This window comes from Microtus ochrogaster, chromosome 16 (assembly GCF_000317375.1).
Source record: "Microtus ochrogaster isolate Prairie Vole_2 chromosome 16, MicOch1.0, whole genome shotgun sequence".
NCBI classification, from domain to species: Eukaryota; Metazoa; Chordata; class Mammalia; order Rodentia; family Cricetidae; genus Microtus; species Microtus ochrogaster.
Window position 1 is genome coordinate 5,556,691 of NC_022018.1, and position 18,082 is coordinate 5,574,772.

General features: G+C 40.9%; 1 protein-coding gene and 1 pseudogene across 10 annotated transcripts in view; one reads left to right on the top strand and one right to left on the bottom strand.

Moving 5' to 3' along the window:
• The window catches only part of Mllt10 (MLLT10, histone lysine methyltransferase DOT1L cofactor), a 150,774-nt gene that overhangs the window by 805 nt on the left and 131,887 nt on the right, over positions 1-18,082 (top strand). For 5 of the 10 annotated variants that reach the window (XM_026782846.1, XM_005354656.2, XM_026782848.1 and 2 more), the window contains exon 3: positions 4,775-4,854. In XM_026782846.1, coding sequence (XP_026638647.1) covers positions 4,775-4,854 — 80 coding nt within the window. Of the gene's footprint in view, positions 1-4,774; positions 4,855-13,429; positions 13,601-18,082 lie in introns of those variants that run through there. The other 5 variants (XM_026782851.1, XM_026782850.1, XM_026782852.1 and 2 more) reach the window with 2 other exon arrangements.
• The window catches only part of LOC101991654, a 3,637-nt pseudogene continuing 2,980 nt past the window's right edge, over positions 17,426-18,082 (bottom strand).

Here is an 18,082-nt window from a genome sequence, read left to right on the forward strand (position 1 = left end):
CAGGCCGCGGGAGCCCGGCGTGGTTGCCGCGGGCGCGGGCCGTGCCTTGCCTCGGCCTGTGGGAGAAAGTGCGTGTGGCCCGGGCTGTCATGTGATTCGGCGCTCACTCAAGTGTCATTTGGTGGCTGCCTGCGGCCGCCGGGTCTACGCCTTGGTATGGGAAGAGCGTGCGACCCGCGCTGGAGTCCCCGTGACGGGGACCCGAAGCTTGCTCCCCTCCTCTCTCCTGCCAGCTCCCTTTGCCTCAGTGTGTGGGGCAACCTGGCTTTTCAGTTGAGGGAGGGAGGGTCCTGCTGCACCCCAAGTTCTTTGGCGGAGACCCTGCTGCTGCCACAGGCCGCTGGGTGCTTCTGCGGAGACAGTGGAAGGTGCCCCTGTGATGGAGTGGCTGGACTGAGCTGACCTGGGCTGGTCAGTGGCTGCAGCACAGTCTGTATGGCTCCAGAGAAGAGACTTGGGAGAGTCTTGAGTTAATTTTGGGGTATTATCATTAGAATGCTTTGGATAAATTCCCACCCCAAAACAAAAACTGGGGACCTCTTTAGGATATCTTCCGGGTTATTGAAGTTTCTAACTGTCCATTCCGAGTGGTGAGGGGATCCAGATGAAGGACTAGATGTGGCAGTCAGCTTACCCACCCTTCCTATTGCTAAGGCTAACTGACTGGCTGAAGTTTCTGTGTATTTAGACAGGGTCGTTCTATGTAGGCCAGGTAGGACCGAGACATGCAGCAATCCCCTTCCATTAGCCCTCGAGTACAGAAATTATAGGTGTGCGCCTAAAGAAGTTGTTTTGTGATGTAATGGGATGTGCCCTACCAAAGGGGAGAGAGGGAAATTGGACATAAGATGCCAAAGTGCAACTTTCATTTTAGTTTTTATTTTTTTGAGACAGGGTCTCATCGACTCTCACTGATCTGGAATTCAGTTAATTATGTATGTAGCCCAGGTTGGCCTGAAGACCCAGCTTCTGCTTCCAGGGTGCTGCGATTAAAGGCCATAGCCATCACACCCGGACTTTTTGAGTCTCCAGTAGCCCAGGCTGACCTCGAATTCCCCCATCCTTGTGCTTCTGCCTTGCCTGTTTGAGGATTTCAGACGTGCACTACTGTTCCTAGGTTACACTGTCCGGAGGATGAACCCTAGGGTGGTAGTCAAGCATTCTTTAACTTGAGCCAAATCCCAGCTCCAAAGTTCCCCTCCCCCTAGGCGTTTTCTCTGTGCAACTGGTTGTCCAGGAACTAGATCAGACTGGTCTGAAACGTTCAGAGATTCACCTTCCTCTGTCCCCACGTGCTGGGATTAAAAGGCAAGCCACACCCAGTACAAAGTTAATACTTTGAAGGCCGAGGCAGGAGGGTCTCTGAGTTTGAGGCCAGCCTGCTCTACAGAAAAGCTCCAGGATAGCCAAACTGTTTCACAGAGAAATCTGTTTCAAAAAAAAAAAAAAATTACCATTGGGAAGGGCACATTTATGATATGACAAGTAATGATATTGAGAGAGTAATTTAAAAGAGATTTAACTGGTTTCTTTTAAAGGAGAAAGTTCCTTATTGCTCTTGATATCTAATTCTCAGTATTTGGCAAAGATAAGTGCAAAAAGGAATGAAAATTTATGTCAAACCTATATAATTTGTCTTCATTGGCATTTGTGTGTCTGTGTTAAGATCTTTAGTTGGGATTAAAAAATAATGGTTGTTAAGGCATCCTCATACATACATATATATGTATGTACATACATACATACATATATATGTATCTTTTACTTTGCTCAAATATATTTTCCCAATACCTTTTCCTGTCTGCTTTTTTGTCTGGGGGCAGGGCATATCTCATGAATTGGATGACAAATTACTTTTGTTATGTAATCTCTGCTTGTCAATACAGAAAATGTACATCTTAATCTCTTCCCTGCTAGGGTGCTTCAAATAAATATGTTTGTACTCTGTGCTGTTTCTTTTTTCTTTTTTTGATACAGGGTCTTTCATAGCTCAGGCTAGCCTCAAAACTGGTATGCTGACGAGGCTTCTACCTTCCAAGTGCTGGAATTACAGATGCGTGCTCTCACCACCCAGCCACTGATGGTGTTGTTTCTTTACTTAGACATCCTTACACAGGGTTAGAAGAGCTTAACTGAGGCATGGTGGTTGATGTCTGTGCTCAGCTCTTGCAGGGTCAGGCAGGAGAATCCTTCTGAGTTTAAGGACAGCCTAGACTATTCAATTATGCTTGTGAAGCATATAGTTCAGTTGAAGTAAGTAGGTATCATACACAAGGCCCTGGGTGTCAACTCTAGTGTGGAATAAGTTTGACATGATGGTACATGCCAGTAATCCCGGTACTTGGTAGAGTCAGAATCGCAAGTCCAACCTAGGGATTGCATAGCAAGTTTGAGGCCAACCTGTGCTGTTTGGCACTCTTGTCTCAAAAATAAAAAGTTTAGCTTTTGGTATCTAAAAAGTTGCTGTTGGTTTTATTTTATTGTTTCCCTATATTTTAAGACATTTTCTGCTGTGTTAAATGGGAGATAAATGTGTTTATAAATTCTCAGAAAAATTTAAAATCTTAACAAATTAAAAATGAACATTAAACTGATGGTGATGCCCGACTTTAATCCCAGCACTTGTGTGGTGGAGGCAGGAAGGTCTCTGAGTTCAAGGCTAACCTGGCCTATGGGGTGAGTCCTAGGACAGGCTCCAAAGCTACAGAGAAACCCTGTTTCGCAAAACAAAACAAACAAAAAAAAAAAAAGGAAGAAGAAGATTAAAGATTAAAACCTAAAAGCAACTTTTCAGCTAGTGAGTTGGCACCTGTCACTAAACCTGACCAGTGTGATCCCCACTACTCAGTTTGGAAGGAGAGATCCAGCTGCTGAAAGTTGTCCTTTGACCTCTACTACTTACTGGCACACTGTTTCCCCACAGCATAAATAATAAATTTTAGAAACATTTTTTTTAAATTGCTAAACAAAACAAACATTTTCTTTTCCTCTTGTGTTTTCATGCTGAGGGTCAGACCCAGGACTTTGTTCATGCTAGAGAAGTTTTTTTTTTTTAAATCTTCCAGCTGCTCCAGTAGCCCCATCCCTTGGATTTTATAGATAGAATCTCACTATGTAACCAGTTTGGCTGAATTTGAGGTCCTTGTGTTTCACCTTCCTGAGTGCTGGGATTACAATTGTGTGCTACCATGCCCAGTTTGAAACAACTCCTACCTCTTTATAACACAAGGAGGCTGGGCCAGTGTGTGGTGTAAGGCACTTGTTGCCAAGCCTTGAAATCAATTGTTGGACTCATAGTGGAAGGTTTCTGGAGGTTGACATACACATATGTGAAGTTCACATACGCAATAAATGTAATATAGAAATATTTTTTAAAAATGAGGCTGTGAATTAGGTATGTGAAACTGAGAATACTTGGGATGCAAATTTTATAAAGTTTTTTTTTTTTTTTGTAAATAACGATTGTATTGAGGTAGTTAACATCCTGTGCTGTTCACCTGTTTGGAGTATGGAGGGGTTTTTGGTATATTTGTAGAATTGTGCAGACACTACCACAGTTTAAAATCCTTTTAATCGCCCTAATGAAAATCTTGGACCCATTAGAAGTCACTTCCCCTTTATATCTGATTCTCATATACCTAGGTAACCACAACTTTTGTTTATTAATTTGCCTTTTTTGGATATTTCACATAATTCTTTTTGGGGGGGGGGAGTGTTTGAGACAGGGTTTCTCTGGGTAACAGCCCTAGCTGTCCTGGAACTAGCTCTTGTAGACCAGTCTTGCGCCAAACTTGGAGAGATCCTCCTGCCTCTGCCTCCCGAGTGCTGGGATTAAAGGTGTGCACCACCACCGTCCAGCTCCCATAATTTATAAATGCTGAGGATTAGACCCAGGTCCTTGAACATGCTGTGCAGAGTGCTCTATTTCAAACTGTCACTTTAGTATTGAATAACCTGGCTGGCTTTTGAATTTGCTGTGTGGTAGAGGTTACCTTGCGTTGTTTCCTGAGTGCTGCCTTACAGGCTTACTCCCCTAAGCATGGCTTTCCATGGTGCAGAGATGAAGCCAGGATTTCATGCATGCTGTGTGTGCTATACTCTGTTCGCTAAGCTACAGCCCTAGCAACCCACAAAGTATTCCACTTCAGCATATTTTCTTTTGTAGCTGTTGTTCGTCTTGGTCTTATTTTTTGTTCTTAATCTCTATTTTTGTTGTTTATTTGTATGCTTATAGCCTCAGCACTTTAAGAGGCTGAGGCTGGCTATCGTCAGTGAAATCCTCTCACAGCAACAGAAACACCTGGTACTTAAACTGTAGGGTAAGGAATGATCAGTGAGTTTCTGATGTATTTTGTACATCACCTACAAGAGAAAAGCCCAATGTTTATAGCATTTTGACTTATTTGAAATAGTTTCTATCTAGTTCAGGTTGACTTGACACTTACAGTCCTTGGTTTAGCCTCTAGAGTTTTGTGATTACACTTGTGCACGGTCACACTAAACACTTTAGACTTTAGTGGAAATAACTCAGATGGTTAAATTTTAAAATTTTATGTTAAGCTAGGTGGTGGTGATGCACGCCTTTATCCCATACTAGGGAGGCATAGGCAGGCGGATCTCTGAGTTAAGAGGCTAGTCTGGTTTACAAGAAATAGTTCCAGGACAGCTTCAAAAACTACAGAGAAACCTTGTCTCGAAAAACAAAAACCCCAAAAAACAACAAAAAAAATTGTTATAATTAGTTTTCAAATGTAAATATTTTGTTTTCCCACAGCTTGCTATGGCATTGTTCAAGTACCTACTGGACCATGGTTTTGCAGGAAATGTGAATCTCAGGAGAGAGCAGCCAGAGTGGTAAGGACTGTTTATCAAAAAAATTTACAAAAAACCTTAAATTTAGGATGCCAAATATTAAATATTGACTTTGAAATTTTAAATGGATTTTTGTAAAATCTGAAAAATTAAGGTGTATGTGTGTGTATGTGAGAGAGAGAGAGAGAGAGAGAGAGAGAGAGAGAGAGAGAGAGAGAGAGAGAATATACTTTGAAAACCAGAGATAAGATGTTATATTCAGGAGCTGAGAACTATGCACCTCCGAGCTGTGTCTTCAGCACTCTACCCAGAATCTCTTTCCTTAGTGCTGACTTGTGGTGTTTCTGCTTGGTTTACTAACTGTGTGGGGGAACCTAGGTCTTTAGTTACTGTCATTTTACTATATTTGTGGTATGAAGCTTATTTTTCAGTACTCTTTGTTTTCAAATTGTAACAACTTTGACAAAGCAGTAGAGTTTTTGTTTGTTTGTTTTGTTTTTGTTTTTAACATAACTGCTCACTTTCTTTGTGAGCACTTTTGTGACTTTGGGAAATGAGGGAGATTTGGCCCGAAGTTAGAAAACAGGCATTTTAACTTTTTGTCATAAGCATATAGCAAAAGTAGTTGTTTTACTTTGGCCTTGGGTAGTAAACCTCAACTGATTGTGAGAATGCATTATAGCTAATTATTGTAGTGTTAAATAAATAAATAAAATAGCAGGATTGCAGGATGAAATCAGTCATGCAAATTTCAAGACTTAGGGAATGTAGATCAGTTGGCCGAGTGTTTGCTTAGTGTGCATGAGGGCCCTCAGCTCCACACCAGCACTGCATGGAAGTGGGTGTGGTATAGTATACACCTGTAATCCTAATGCTCAGGAAGTAGAGGGAGGAGATCAGAAGTTAACAGTCTTCCTTGGCTACATAGTGAGTTCTAGTTTGAGACTAATATGGGTTTCATAAAACCCTGTCTCAAAAAAAGATGTGCGTGTTTAAGACTTGAAATATGGAAAGTTGGGCTGGAGAGATGGCTCAGTGGTTAAGAGCATTGCCTCCTCTTCCAAAGGTCCTGAGTTCAATTCCCGGCAACCACATGGTGGCTCACAACCATCTGTAATGAGGTCTGGTGCCCTCTTCAGGCATGCACGCAGACAGAATATTGTATGCATAATAAATAAATATTAAAAAATATGGAAAGTCTACTACTTGTTGACTTTTTCCATGTGTAGGGTGTTAGCTTGAATTACCAGAATTATCAGTAAACACTAATAGCAGAGTGAAGAGGACAAGATAGGAGTATTAAATACAACCAGTAAAGACAAAAAGTACTGGTTGGGGTGTGGTGGAATGCCTCAAATAACAGTTTGTTTTTATACCTTTATTTTATGTGAGTGGCCAAAATGCCAAGGGAAATATGGTAGCTATATTAAGAAGTGAACAAAGCGGATCGTTTTTTATTTAAGGATACAGGTACCAAGAGCATTAATATGAATGGTAACTTGAACTAGTCCTGTTATCTGTTCTGTAGTATCTTCTTCTTTATCTTTGTGAAAATTGTCTCTACTACTTAGTGGTCCGAGTGTTTATGCACTAGATACTGTACTAAATGTTTTACACCAGTTACTTTGTTTATTTGTCAGATTCCTGAAGTAGTTCTCATTTTATGGATTAGAAAGTTGTAGTTTTAAGGGAACTATACATACCAAGAATTGCAATCTAGGTAGCCATTAAGCTGTATCTTTTTATATTGACTTCTGTGGTGAGAGATGACTGTTTCCCAGCTCCTCTTTCACCTTTCCCTTCCCCCCAGTCTCTTTTTGAGACAGGTCTTTTTTTTTTTTAATATTTATTTTATTTATTTATTATGTATACAATATTCTGTCTGTGTATGCCTGCAGGCCGGAAGAGGGCACCAGACCTCATTACAGATGGTTGTGAGCCACCATGTGGTTGCCGGGAATTGAACTCAGGACCTTTGGAAGAGCAGGCAATGCTCTTAACCACTGAGCCATCTCTCCAGCCCCCGAGACAGGTCTTAACATAATGTGGAGTCCAGGCTGGCTTGCCTCGAACTATTAACCTCTTGAGTACTGAGATTGGTGAGGGATGCATTACCTAGGCAGCTTACGGCTTAAAAAAATTGTTTGACTTAAAAAAAAAAGTGTGTATGTGTGTATGAGAGGTTTTGAATATGCGTGTGTGTGAATCTGTGCACCAGTGTGGACTAGAGGACAGCCATTGGACATCTGTTCTACCCTCTCGACTTCTTTAAGATGATTGTGGAGCGTGGTGGCCATGACTTTAATCCCAGCATTCAGGAGGCAGAGGCAGGTGGATGGATCTCTGTGTAGGTTCAGCCTGGTCAATACAGCAAATTCCACGATAGTCAGGACTATGTAGATCTTGTCTCAAAAATGTCAAAATAAGAAAGGGAGAGACAAGTCTCAATCCTCATAAGCAAGCTAGCTGGCCTGTGAGCTGTACCTCTTATCTTGGTAGAGGCTTGTTGGGCTTACAGGTCATTGTACTACTGAGTCTGCCTTTTTCATGGGTTCTGGGCATCTGAGCTCAGGTGATCAGGGCTGGTGTGTGGTGCTGGTGGTTTTTATACACTGAGTTGTCTCTCCAACCTGTACCTTCTGTACTAAGAGCCTAAATTCTCAATCTGAATCTCATATTCTTTGCCTGAAATTGCCCTGGACTGGTTTGACTTGGATATGGTGCCTACCTCTAGACCTCTTTAAGATCAAATTGCTCAGATGCACTTGGGGAATTCTGGATCACAGACAGCTCATTTGCTAGAAAAGGAAGAGTTGTGAGCTGACTGTGAGTACTTTGACAGATAGGAATAATAATGATCCAGAAAGATAAAGCAACATTTTGAGAAAACTGTTTTTGTTTGTTAGTATGTAGAATGCATTTACAAGGTGAAATTTGAAGTGAAAAGGTACAGAGGATGCTATCATAAAGATGTAGGACCTTAAAGGGAGGACATAGGAATCCACTGGGAGCGTCTTAAGACCAATAGGTGGCTCAGTGATATATCATGATCATTTACTCTAGAATGGTTTTACCATCTTTACTATTAGGCATGGTGTATGCTCAGTGGGTAGAATGTGTGCTTCAAAGCTCAAGGCCTTACGTTGAATGCCTACAAGGAAACAAAATTTTCAGAGTAATAGTAACAGAAGAAGAGGAGGAAATAGAAGAGAACAAATGAAAAACAGAGGACTAGTGATATGGGATCGACCACCAAGATCGACAACGTAAATTTTGTTCCTGGGAACATAAACGTGGGTAGGACAGAACTAATGCTGCAAGTTGTTGGCTGACCTCCACTCACACTCCAAGTCAAGTCATACCCTCCAAACAAAACACAACAAAAAACAAAACCAAATAAATGTAAATAAATAAAAAGACCTGTAGTTTTTATCATGGTGAAACATGCCTGTAATCTCAGCATTCTAGAAGTAGGGAGAAGGTTTTGAGTTGGAGCGTAGCTTGGGCTGCTGTCTCAAAAACCAAACCAAAACAAAACAAAAAATCAAATATGGTGACGTATGCCAGCACTTGGGAGGCTGAGGAAGGAGGGTTGCCTTGAGTTCGAGGCCAGCCTGGGTTGCATAGTGGTTTCTAGGCCAGACTGGTCTTTGTAGAGTAAGACCCTGATTCAAAACAACAACAATAAAGCCTCCCCCCACAAAAAACATAAGACCCCAATCAGGCAACAACAAATAACCAAAACATAAAAACAAACTCTCTCATTTAGAACTGAACATGAGAGTCCCATGCAGCTCCAACACCTAATCTCCAGCCACAGGGCCATTGCAGTGCTGTTTTCATTGATGACTAAGCCATCTCTCTAGCTTCCTAAGGTAAAAAAATAATTTCTGTTATTGGAACAGGGTCTCACATAGCACAGGCTGACTGAAAACTCATTGTATAACTGAGGATGACCTTGAACTTCTAAATTGTTCTTAAGTGCTGTGATTACAGGCCTGCACCTATGTCAGTTTTACAATTTAATTTTTATTTTCTATTATATATGTGTTTGTGGCCTCTGTGGATTTGAACATTGGATCTCCTGGAGCTAAAAGTTATAGCTCATGAACCTGTATTGTGGATGCTGAGAACCAGACTCTGGTCCTCCAAGACCAGTACATCACTAAGCCATTTCTCTAGCCCCTAATAGATTATTAATAGACAAGTTTATTTTCTGCACTCAGTTGTTGAGTCGCTGTTTCAAGCATTCTCCCAAAAGAAAAACAAATTAAAAGGTTAAGTTTGTTTTTATTTTATTCTCCACTGTCTCAATTAATTTTTACTAACGTACTCTCTTTTAGGCCATCCATGTTTCAGTGGTTACATTATCTTATGTGCTCCTCTATGAGTATGTATAATTTGTATTGTTTTACAGGAGTAGTAGCTATGTGTAAGATTAAAAGATGATGGTGATTAAACCTAAGTCCTTGGACATACCAAGCAAACCCTTAGCCAGTGAGCCAAAGCTGCAGCCCTGTGCATTCTGGACTTGAACTTTGGGCCCTTGATCCTCCTAAGTAGCTGTGACTATAGTCATAGTGATGCTGTACTTTGTTCTTTCTTCTTCTCTTGTTCTGGGATTGAACCCAGGTCCTAGCTTAAACTAAACTACATTCCCAGCCTGTTTGTCTTTAATTTGAAGTTATTTGGTGTCCATGTGTTTAGGGTTATCGTAATAAAGCTCTGCTAGTGTTCTTATATTTAAGCATTTTGTGATTTTTGCTTTTGTGTGTTGTTTTGAATTCTGGGATAATAGCTATTTAACTGGAAGTAAGATTTCATCCTAGTCTGCCTTCTGGGGTGTTTGAATAGACAGTTAACAGCCTGTAGCCTGTAGCCTGTAGCCTGTAGCCTGTCCTCTTCAGGCTTGGCTGCCTTTTTTTAATCCAAGGAGGAACATTCATTTACTTCAGAATATGCTTTTGTTTGTTTGTTCTAGTTTTGTGTGTGTGCTTCTATTATGGGAACTTGCTGTCTACATATTTATGAGTTAAAAATTTTCAGTTCACCTTTAATCCCAGCACTCAGGAGGCAGAGGCAGGTAGATCTCTGAGTTCAAGGCCAGCCTGGACTACAGAGTGAGTCCAACCAGGATTGTTACACAGAGAAACTCTTGTCTTGACAAAAAAACCAAAAAACTTGCCGGGCGATGGTGGCGCACGCCTTTAATCCCAGCACTTGGGAGGCAGAGGCAGGTGGCTCTCTGTGAGTTCGAGACCAGCCTGGTCTACAGAGCTAGTTCCAGGATAGGCTCCAAAGCCACAGAGAAACCCTGTCTCGAAAAAACCAAAACAAACAAACAAACAAAAAAAAAACCAAAAAACTTAAAAGTTTTAGCCTCAACCATCAGTAGATCATTACCTTTTTCATTCATGCTTTTGAGAAGATGGGTTCATTTTTAGTTTTCACTTTGTTTCGTGGTATCTGTCTCCCCCTCCCCCCCTTTCGAGACATGGTTTCTCTTTGTAACTGCTCTGGGTTTCCTGGGACTTGCTTTGTAGACCAAGCTGGCCTGGAATTCACAAAGAACCCCCAGCTTTCCAAGTGCTGGGATTAAAGGTGTGCACCACCCAACCTGACTACTATTTTTATTGTTTGTGTGTGAAAGTTCTGGATTTTCATGTATGTCTGTGCACCAAGTATATGCAGTACCCACGGAAGCTAGAAGATGGCATTGTATCTATGGGACTGGATACTCAGAGTGTTGTGAGCTGGCATGTGGGTGCTGGGAATTGTACTTGGGTCCTTGTAGCGTGCCTCTTGTCCCCAACAGGGATTCTCTGTGTAGCTCTGGTTGTCCTGGAACTTGCTTTGTAGACCAGCCTAGCCTTGAATTCAGAGATCTGCCTGCCTCTGCCTCCTGAGTGCTGGGATTAAAGGTGTGCACTACTAGTGCCAGGCAGATTAACTTTTCTTTTTATCATCTTTTTCATTTTTCTCTCCTTTCCATTGCTTTGGTCTTCTCTTTGAATATGTGTGAGTTGCTAGAGAGTGAATCTAGGACCTCATACATATTCAGCCTATGCTACCTTTCTTGTCTCATTCTGTAGCCCATATTCATGTGGAGCTCACTGTATGACCTAGACTGGCCTTGAGTTTGGAGGCCATCTTCTTGCTTCTGTCTCCCAGATACTGAGATTATAGCCATGCACCATGGTTTCTAATTTGAATATTCTTTCAGGATTCAGTACCCCCTTCCCCAAATGCTAGAGGTTAAATTCAGGGTCTCTCCCATGTAAGGCATGCTCTCTATCACTGAACTACATCTCCAGACAGGGTTTCTCTGTGTTAACCCTGGCTGTCCTGAAACTCACCGTAGATCAGGCTGACCTTGAACTCACAGAGCTCTTCCTCCTGGTGTCTCATCAAGGGTGTACGCACCAAGACTGACTAAAATTTTCTTCTTAGAGGCAGGCGGATTCCTGTGAGTTCGAGGCCAGTCTGGTCTACAAGAGCTAGTTTCAGGACAGGCTTGATAGCCTGTGAAAACCTGTCTTGAAAAACAAAAACAACAAAAAAATCTTTTCTACCTTCTGATACTTTAATACTGGTTTACTTGATTATTCTGGCCACACATCTTTTTTCCTTGTTTTTTCAAGACAGGATTTCTTTGTGTAGCCCTGACTGTCCAGGAACTTATTCTGTAGACCAGGCTGGTCTCCGTCCACCTGCCTCAGTCTCCCAAGTGCTGGGATTAGAGCTGTGCACCATTATGCCTGCTGGCACCTTCTCTTTAGTTGCTAAATCATGTGAGGAAAAATGAGTTGAGGTCAGAGAAATGTTTTTGGATTACTTCTTTGATAATTTCCTCAATTTTTTTGTTTTGTTTTTCGATACAGGGTTCTCTGTAGCTTTCGAGCCTGTCCTGGAACTAGTTTTTCTAGACCAGGCTGGCTTCAAACTCAGAGCTATCTGCTTGCCTCTGCCTCCGAGTGCTGCGATTAACCTTTTGATTTGATCTTTTTGTTTGTGTGTGTGCATGCTTTTGAGTTTGGACCTTAGATCTTCTGTATTAACTAATCCTAATTTTTGTTTAAAATTTTGTGTTTAACTTTTTTTTCTTTTGTTATTCTCATGTGATAGCTTACTTTCATAAACATTTGAAATTCTGTTGAGGTTTGCTTTGTTTTAATTTTCTGAAATACTGTTTTGTTCTTAGACTTTCATCTAGGCTTTCATTTTTAACATGATCTGTCCCACCTCAGCTGTCCTGTCTCGTGTTCTAGATTTTCTTGCTGCCTCCAAGTCGTTACATAGATGAGGCTGGTCTTGAACTGCGTGCATCACCAGCACTGCTATTGCAGGTGTGTGCCACTTCAGAAAATTCATCACTGCAGTTTCTCAGGACAGGAGAAAGATAGTTACTGGTAGTGTGTAGTGGAGAGATGAAACTGATTTGATTGCTTTTCTGGTTATATCTAGCTCTTCCTGATTTCCCCCTTACTAGAGAATACTTGTCATATATTAATGACCCATCACTCTGTACACATGAATTCCCCTATCCTACATTGGCTAGGATCTAAAGTTTCTCCTGTTTTCTAAACTATGTAACACATGATGAATTAATTTTGGAATTGTCTTATTTATGGTTTGTGCAGTATCTGAGTTTTCTTGTTTTGGTGCTGGTCGAGCCCAGTGCCTGCTGCATGGTAAGTATATACTGTACTACAGAACCACACCTTATTCTCCTTTGAAGATCATCACTTCTTGTCTGTCTAGAATTTTAGGCCTAGTTTTCTCTCTTGTATTTGTGGCTTCATGCCTTTTTATCTCACTATAGTTATTCAGTAGATACTTGAGGGAGAGAGAAGGTAGCTTTTAAGTGAAATGAATAACTACCTACTTTTCCAGTTGTTTTCCAACTTGAAGTCCTTCTGCCTCAGCCTTCTGAGTGCTGGTACTACAAGCATATGTTTCCATGTCAGGCTTATTTTGAGGTCTTCCTTTAGAAGTTAGTAGCTGATGGCTTCTCTCTTAAATTTGTCCCTTTCTGCTTGATTTTTTTCCTACTCAGCTAAGACTGATCTTTAGTTCTCATTGCCTTTTACATATTTACCGTTGATTTTTTTTTTCCCTCCATTGACAAACTTTGTAGAAGAATAAGCAGTAGTTGATATATCTGCTTTGTCAACTGTCTGCCATGTTCTCTTAATTTAATGATTGAGAAATAATTACTTGTCATTATAAATGATAACATTTGAAATCTGCTTTTGCTGTCCACACTTTCATCATGGGCACTGTCCACATTATCCCTGTTTCCTTTTGGTGACCATTAAATTAAGTTCCCTGCCTAAGAAGTTCTTTGATCTTAGCATGGGAAATTTCTTTCTTTTTGTTAGATATGTGAAATGCTTTCTGGTTTTCTTTTGTCCTCGGTACTAGACAACTTAGAATCAAATCTGGTCTTTAGTCACATTTGTTACTTTACTCTTATTATTAGTGTATTTGTTTTCTCTTCCTCTTTCCATTGGGGTTAGGACTTCACTTCTTATCTCTGCTTCTCTGCATGTTGATTTCATTCTCTTATACTACAGACTCTCTACTACATGAGGCTGGAACCATGACTGCTGGCAGCTCTTGACTTTCATCTTCCCAGCCCCTTCTACCAGGAAAAAGGGGCTCTTTTGAAGAATCTTGAGAAGGACTCTGACCTGTCTTGGATCATGTACCCACCATCCTTCTGGCTGGATTGGGGAGGGTTCTATGAATTACAACCCTCACTAGAGCTACATAGTTGGAGTCAGGGGTAAGAGCAGTTCCCTGATTCTGGTGGGTGGGTGCTGTTTGAAGAAAGTGAATATTATGAACAGATGAATACTAGATGTCTATAATTCTGACATTATTATTATTATTATATAGGTCCTTTGCTGAAAATTTTAAGCCTAAGTACATGGAATATTATAAATATGTTCACTTACACTTCAAACTATTATGTTTGGCTTTTAATTCTTCCACAAGTAATTTTGCTATTATAATAACCAAATCTAAACTTTTTTTTTCTAATTTGATTTTATTTGGTCTGTTTTTGACATTTAAACCATTGTACCAAAGTTAGGTGTGGTGATGTACATTAATAATCCTACATGTGGGAGGTAGAAGCATGAAGATCAGAATTTTAAGCCCAGCCTCTGTGCTGCATGAAACCTGGTCAAGAACTGCAAATAATTATAGTTCCAGAGATCATTGAAGTTTTTTCATGACTTTCTAAAAGCTGCTAGTTTTTTTTTTTTTTTTAATTTTTAAATTTTTGGGGGCAGGGTTTTTCTGTGTAACAGCCCTGGCTGTCCTAGAGCTTGCTTTGTAGACCAGGCTGGCCTCAAACCTCATGTTCTCAGCATAGCACTCTTATGTGACAGACATTAGGTGCTTAATATAGGAGAGTGCATTGTTTCAGCCTTTTTTTTTTGTAAATTCTAATTTACATTTTAAAATACTTATTTTATTTTGTGTGTATGAGTGTTTTGCCTGCATGTATACCTGTATCTTATGTAATACCTGGTGTCTGAGGAAGTGGTGAGCCTCCATATGGCTGCTGGGAATTGAATCCCAGTCCTTTGCAAGAATAGCAAGTGCTCTTTAACCTTACCAAGCCAACTTTCTGTCCCATGTCTTTCAGCAGGACCATGCTGAGAGAAGATAGGCAGGCACTGTTATTTATCTATCAAGTTTGACACACACTACTGAGCATCTTTTAAAAAATTATATTATTCCTTTATGTGTATAAGTGTTTTGCCTGCATGTATGTCTTCACCATGTATGTGCCTGATGCCCACTGAGGTCAAAGGAGAGTGTTGATATTGTGAGTGGTGGGTATGGAACCCATGTGCTCTACAGAAACAAGAGGAACAAGTTCTTTTAACTGCCAAGCCCACTTTCCTATCGAGTATTTTAAGTCTCTTTTCTTTTTTTGTTTTTTTTTTTTTTTTTTTGGTTTTTTTGCTTCTGATTTTTCAGAATAGTGTTTCTCTATGTAATAGTCCTGGCTGTTCTGCCGCTCGCTTCCTAGACCAGGCTGGCCTTGAACTCAGACCCACCTGCCTCTGTCTACTAAATGCTGGGATTAAAGGCCTATCTAGGCCTCATCTCTTTTTCTTTCCTTTTTTTCCTTTTCCCTTTTTCCTTTTCCCTTTTTCCTTTCCTTTCCTTTTTTTTCCCCCTTTGTTTTTTGTTTCTTTTTTTTTTTTCTTTTTTTAAGTGAGGGAGAGAGTCTCACTGTGTAGCCCAGGCAGGTCTCTGTTCATGGACCTCTCAGATGCTGGGATTATAGGTGTGAGCCATCAATCCCAGTTTTCCTGTAACGCTTTTTTTCTTTTAAATTTAAGATTACTTATTATGTATATAGTGTTCTGCTTGCCTATATGCCTGCAGGTCAGAAGAGAGGACCAGATCTCATTACAGATGGTTGTGAGCCACCATGTGGTTGCTGGGAATTGAACTCAGGACCTTTGGAAGAGTAGCCTGTGCTTTCTTAACCTCAGAGCCATCTTTCCAGCTAGCACTTTTTTCCTTAATCAAAGAGGAAATGTGAGACATAATAGGAATTTGTCCAGGGTCGTGTGAAAAACAACTTGAAACTTGGGTACTTAAAAAATTGGTGATCTTAAATATGCTCTTCTATGCATTAGATTATGCGTTCATTGTATGTGTGGTGTGTGAGATAGATGAGAGATAGATTTGAAGAGAGAATATATGCATGATAGTCTCATGCATATAAACAGATTTGAAGAGAGATTATATGCATGATAGTCTCATGCGTATAAGCATATGCTCTATCATTTAGCTCTTTCGTAGCCCATGCCCAGAAATGTTAATACAGACACATTTGTTTGTATCGACTGCCTTAAACTTGACATTACTTTAGAATAGAAGTCAAGTGATATAGTGTTTGTGTGATAAGGTTGAAGGTGTACCGTCATTTATTAGAACAATACTTTCATGGGTGGATCGTCTCATAGATTTTATTTTACTAATTTTTACCATTGTTCAAGTCCCATAATTATTATTTTATTCCCTTTACCTTGAAAATTAGGATGGGAAAGTTTGTAAAAGTGAATTTGACACTTTTAAATTAGTCAAATTAGTTTATCCTTGGTCTCTTATCTTTTGTTTGGAGCCAGCTTCTTGACATGTGGTTTTAACTGGCTTTAAACTCATGATCCTTCCATTTAACATTGAGAATGCTGGGATTATGGACCTACCTCTGACTCTCAGCAGTCCTTAGTTGCCTATAGTTCTTTGTGTGGGTTGAGGCCTTATAGGCTACCCCTCCCTCTCCACTTTGGCATGTCTGTTGCTGTTCTTGTTGAGCTCATGGTTAGGCAGTCATTGTAGTGAGGCTTTAGGGGAGTAGCTTTTGACATTACTAGGAGACAAGAGTCTCATAGTGAACTCCCTGATTCTCTGGATCTTACAATCTCTGCTGTTCTTCCACAATGTTCCCCTAAGCCTTAGGAACTGAAGTGTTTGTAGATGTAGCCTTTGTAGCTGGGCTCCACAGCTATGCATTTTGGTAGTTGTTTTATGTGGTGGTCCCTGTTGCAAATGTCTTTTTTTAAAGATTCATTTATTCTTTAGGGGCTGGAGAGATGGCTCAGCAGTTAGGACCTGGGTTCAATTAATTCCCTGCATCCACATGGCAACTCTTGTAGTCCATGGGCACTGCACGTATGTGGTGCACATACACACATAAGTAGGGAGAACACTCATACACATAATAAAACTTATTCTTAAATTTTTTTTATTTTATGTGCATTGGTGTTTTGTTTGCATGTACATCTATGTGAGGGTGTGGGAACCCCTGGAACTGGAGTTACAGGTGGTTGCAAGCTGCTGTGTGGGTGCTAGAAACAGAAACTGAGTCCTTTGCAAGCAGCCTACACTGTTTAGCCTCTGAGCCTTTGCTCTCCAGCTCGTTTTTTTTTTTAATCTAGATTCTATGTATGAGATAAATTTTAGTCCAGTACGTTTTCTTTTTGGATTATCCTTTTGGCATTAAATTTAATAGCTTTATTTTTTATTTAAGGCTAGACCCTAGCAATATCCCTGGTTTTTTTGTTTTTTTGGTTTTTTTTAAAGAAATGGTGGTTTACATTTAAATCTGTGATCGCTCTCTCTCTTTTTTTTTTTTTTTCGGTTTTTTGAGACAGGGTTTCTCTAATTTTGGTGCCTGTCCTAGAACTAGCTCTTGTAGACCAGGCTGGCCTCAAACTCACAGAGATCTGCCTGCCTCTGCCTCCTGAGTACCGGGATTAAAGGCGTGCGCCAACGCTGCCTAGCCCAAATCTGTGATCTATTTTATGTCAACTTTTTTCTTCTTCTGAGACAGGCTTTCTCTGTGTAGTCCTGGCCGTCCTGAAGAACTCTGTAGACTAGGGTGGCCTCAAATTCAGGGATCCCCTATCCGCCTCCTGTGCGGATTAAAGACATGTGCTACCTTGCCTGGCTCTTTTAAGTTAATTTTTATAGTCCATGGGTGTCTGGTACATCATTTGAAACAGCTGTCGTTCCCTTTTTCTGCCTGTACACTCTTTATACTTTACAGCTTAAACCTTAGCCTTGTGTATTCTTTTTTTTTTTTTTTTTTTATGAATGAGGCAATTTATTAACCCAGCATCCTTTGTCCTAATGCTTCTTGTTGGCAGCTGCCACCTGTCCAGCAATCCTGTCCAGATCTCTCTGCCCCTGAGGTGTTAGCTTGTGCCTCCCCCCCACCCCCCTCCTGGTCCTTTTCCACCATTTTCAGTCCCTTCAGGGCTTGGAGAACGCCGCGGGCCACACTCTTGGAACCTCTGCTGAAGTGGCTGGGCCTGACACCGTTTCTCTGCCTTCCTCCATAGATCTTGGTCATGGAGCCAACCCCGGCACCACCACGCAGGTACAGGTGCCGTGCTGTAGAGGCAGCTCGCGTGTAGAACCAGTTCTCATCATAGAGGGCAAGCTCTTTATGTTTGGCCAGCTTGACTGTGTCCCCCCATTCGGGGACGTTCAGCTTCCCGGACATTTTGAGGAAGGCTGCCAGAGCTCTGACGAACTCCTGCTGGTTAACGTCTTTTACAGTAACTCCAGGGGAAAGGGAACGACGGGGTTTCCGGGCGCACAAGTCAGGCGTCGAGTCTAGCCTTGTGTATTCTTGCAGATAACCTAACACTGAGTTCCAGCTCTTGATTTCTGAGCCTCTACCTCCAAGGTGCTAGGATAAACACCATGCTGAACTTGTTTTTTTTTTTTT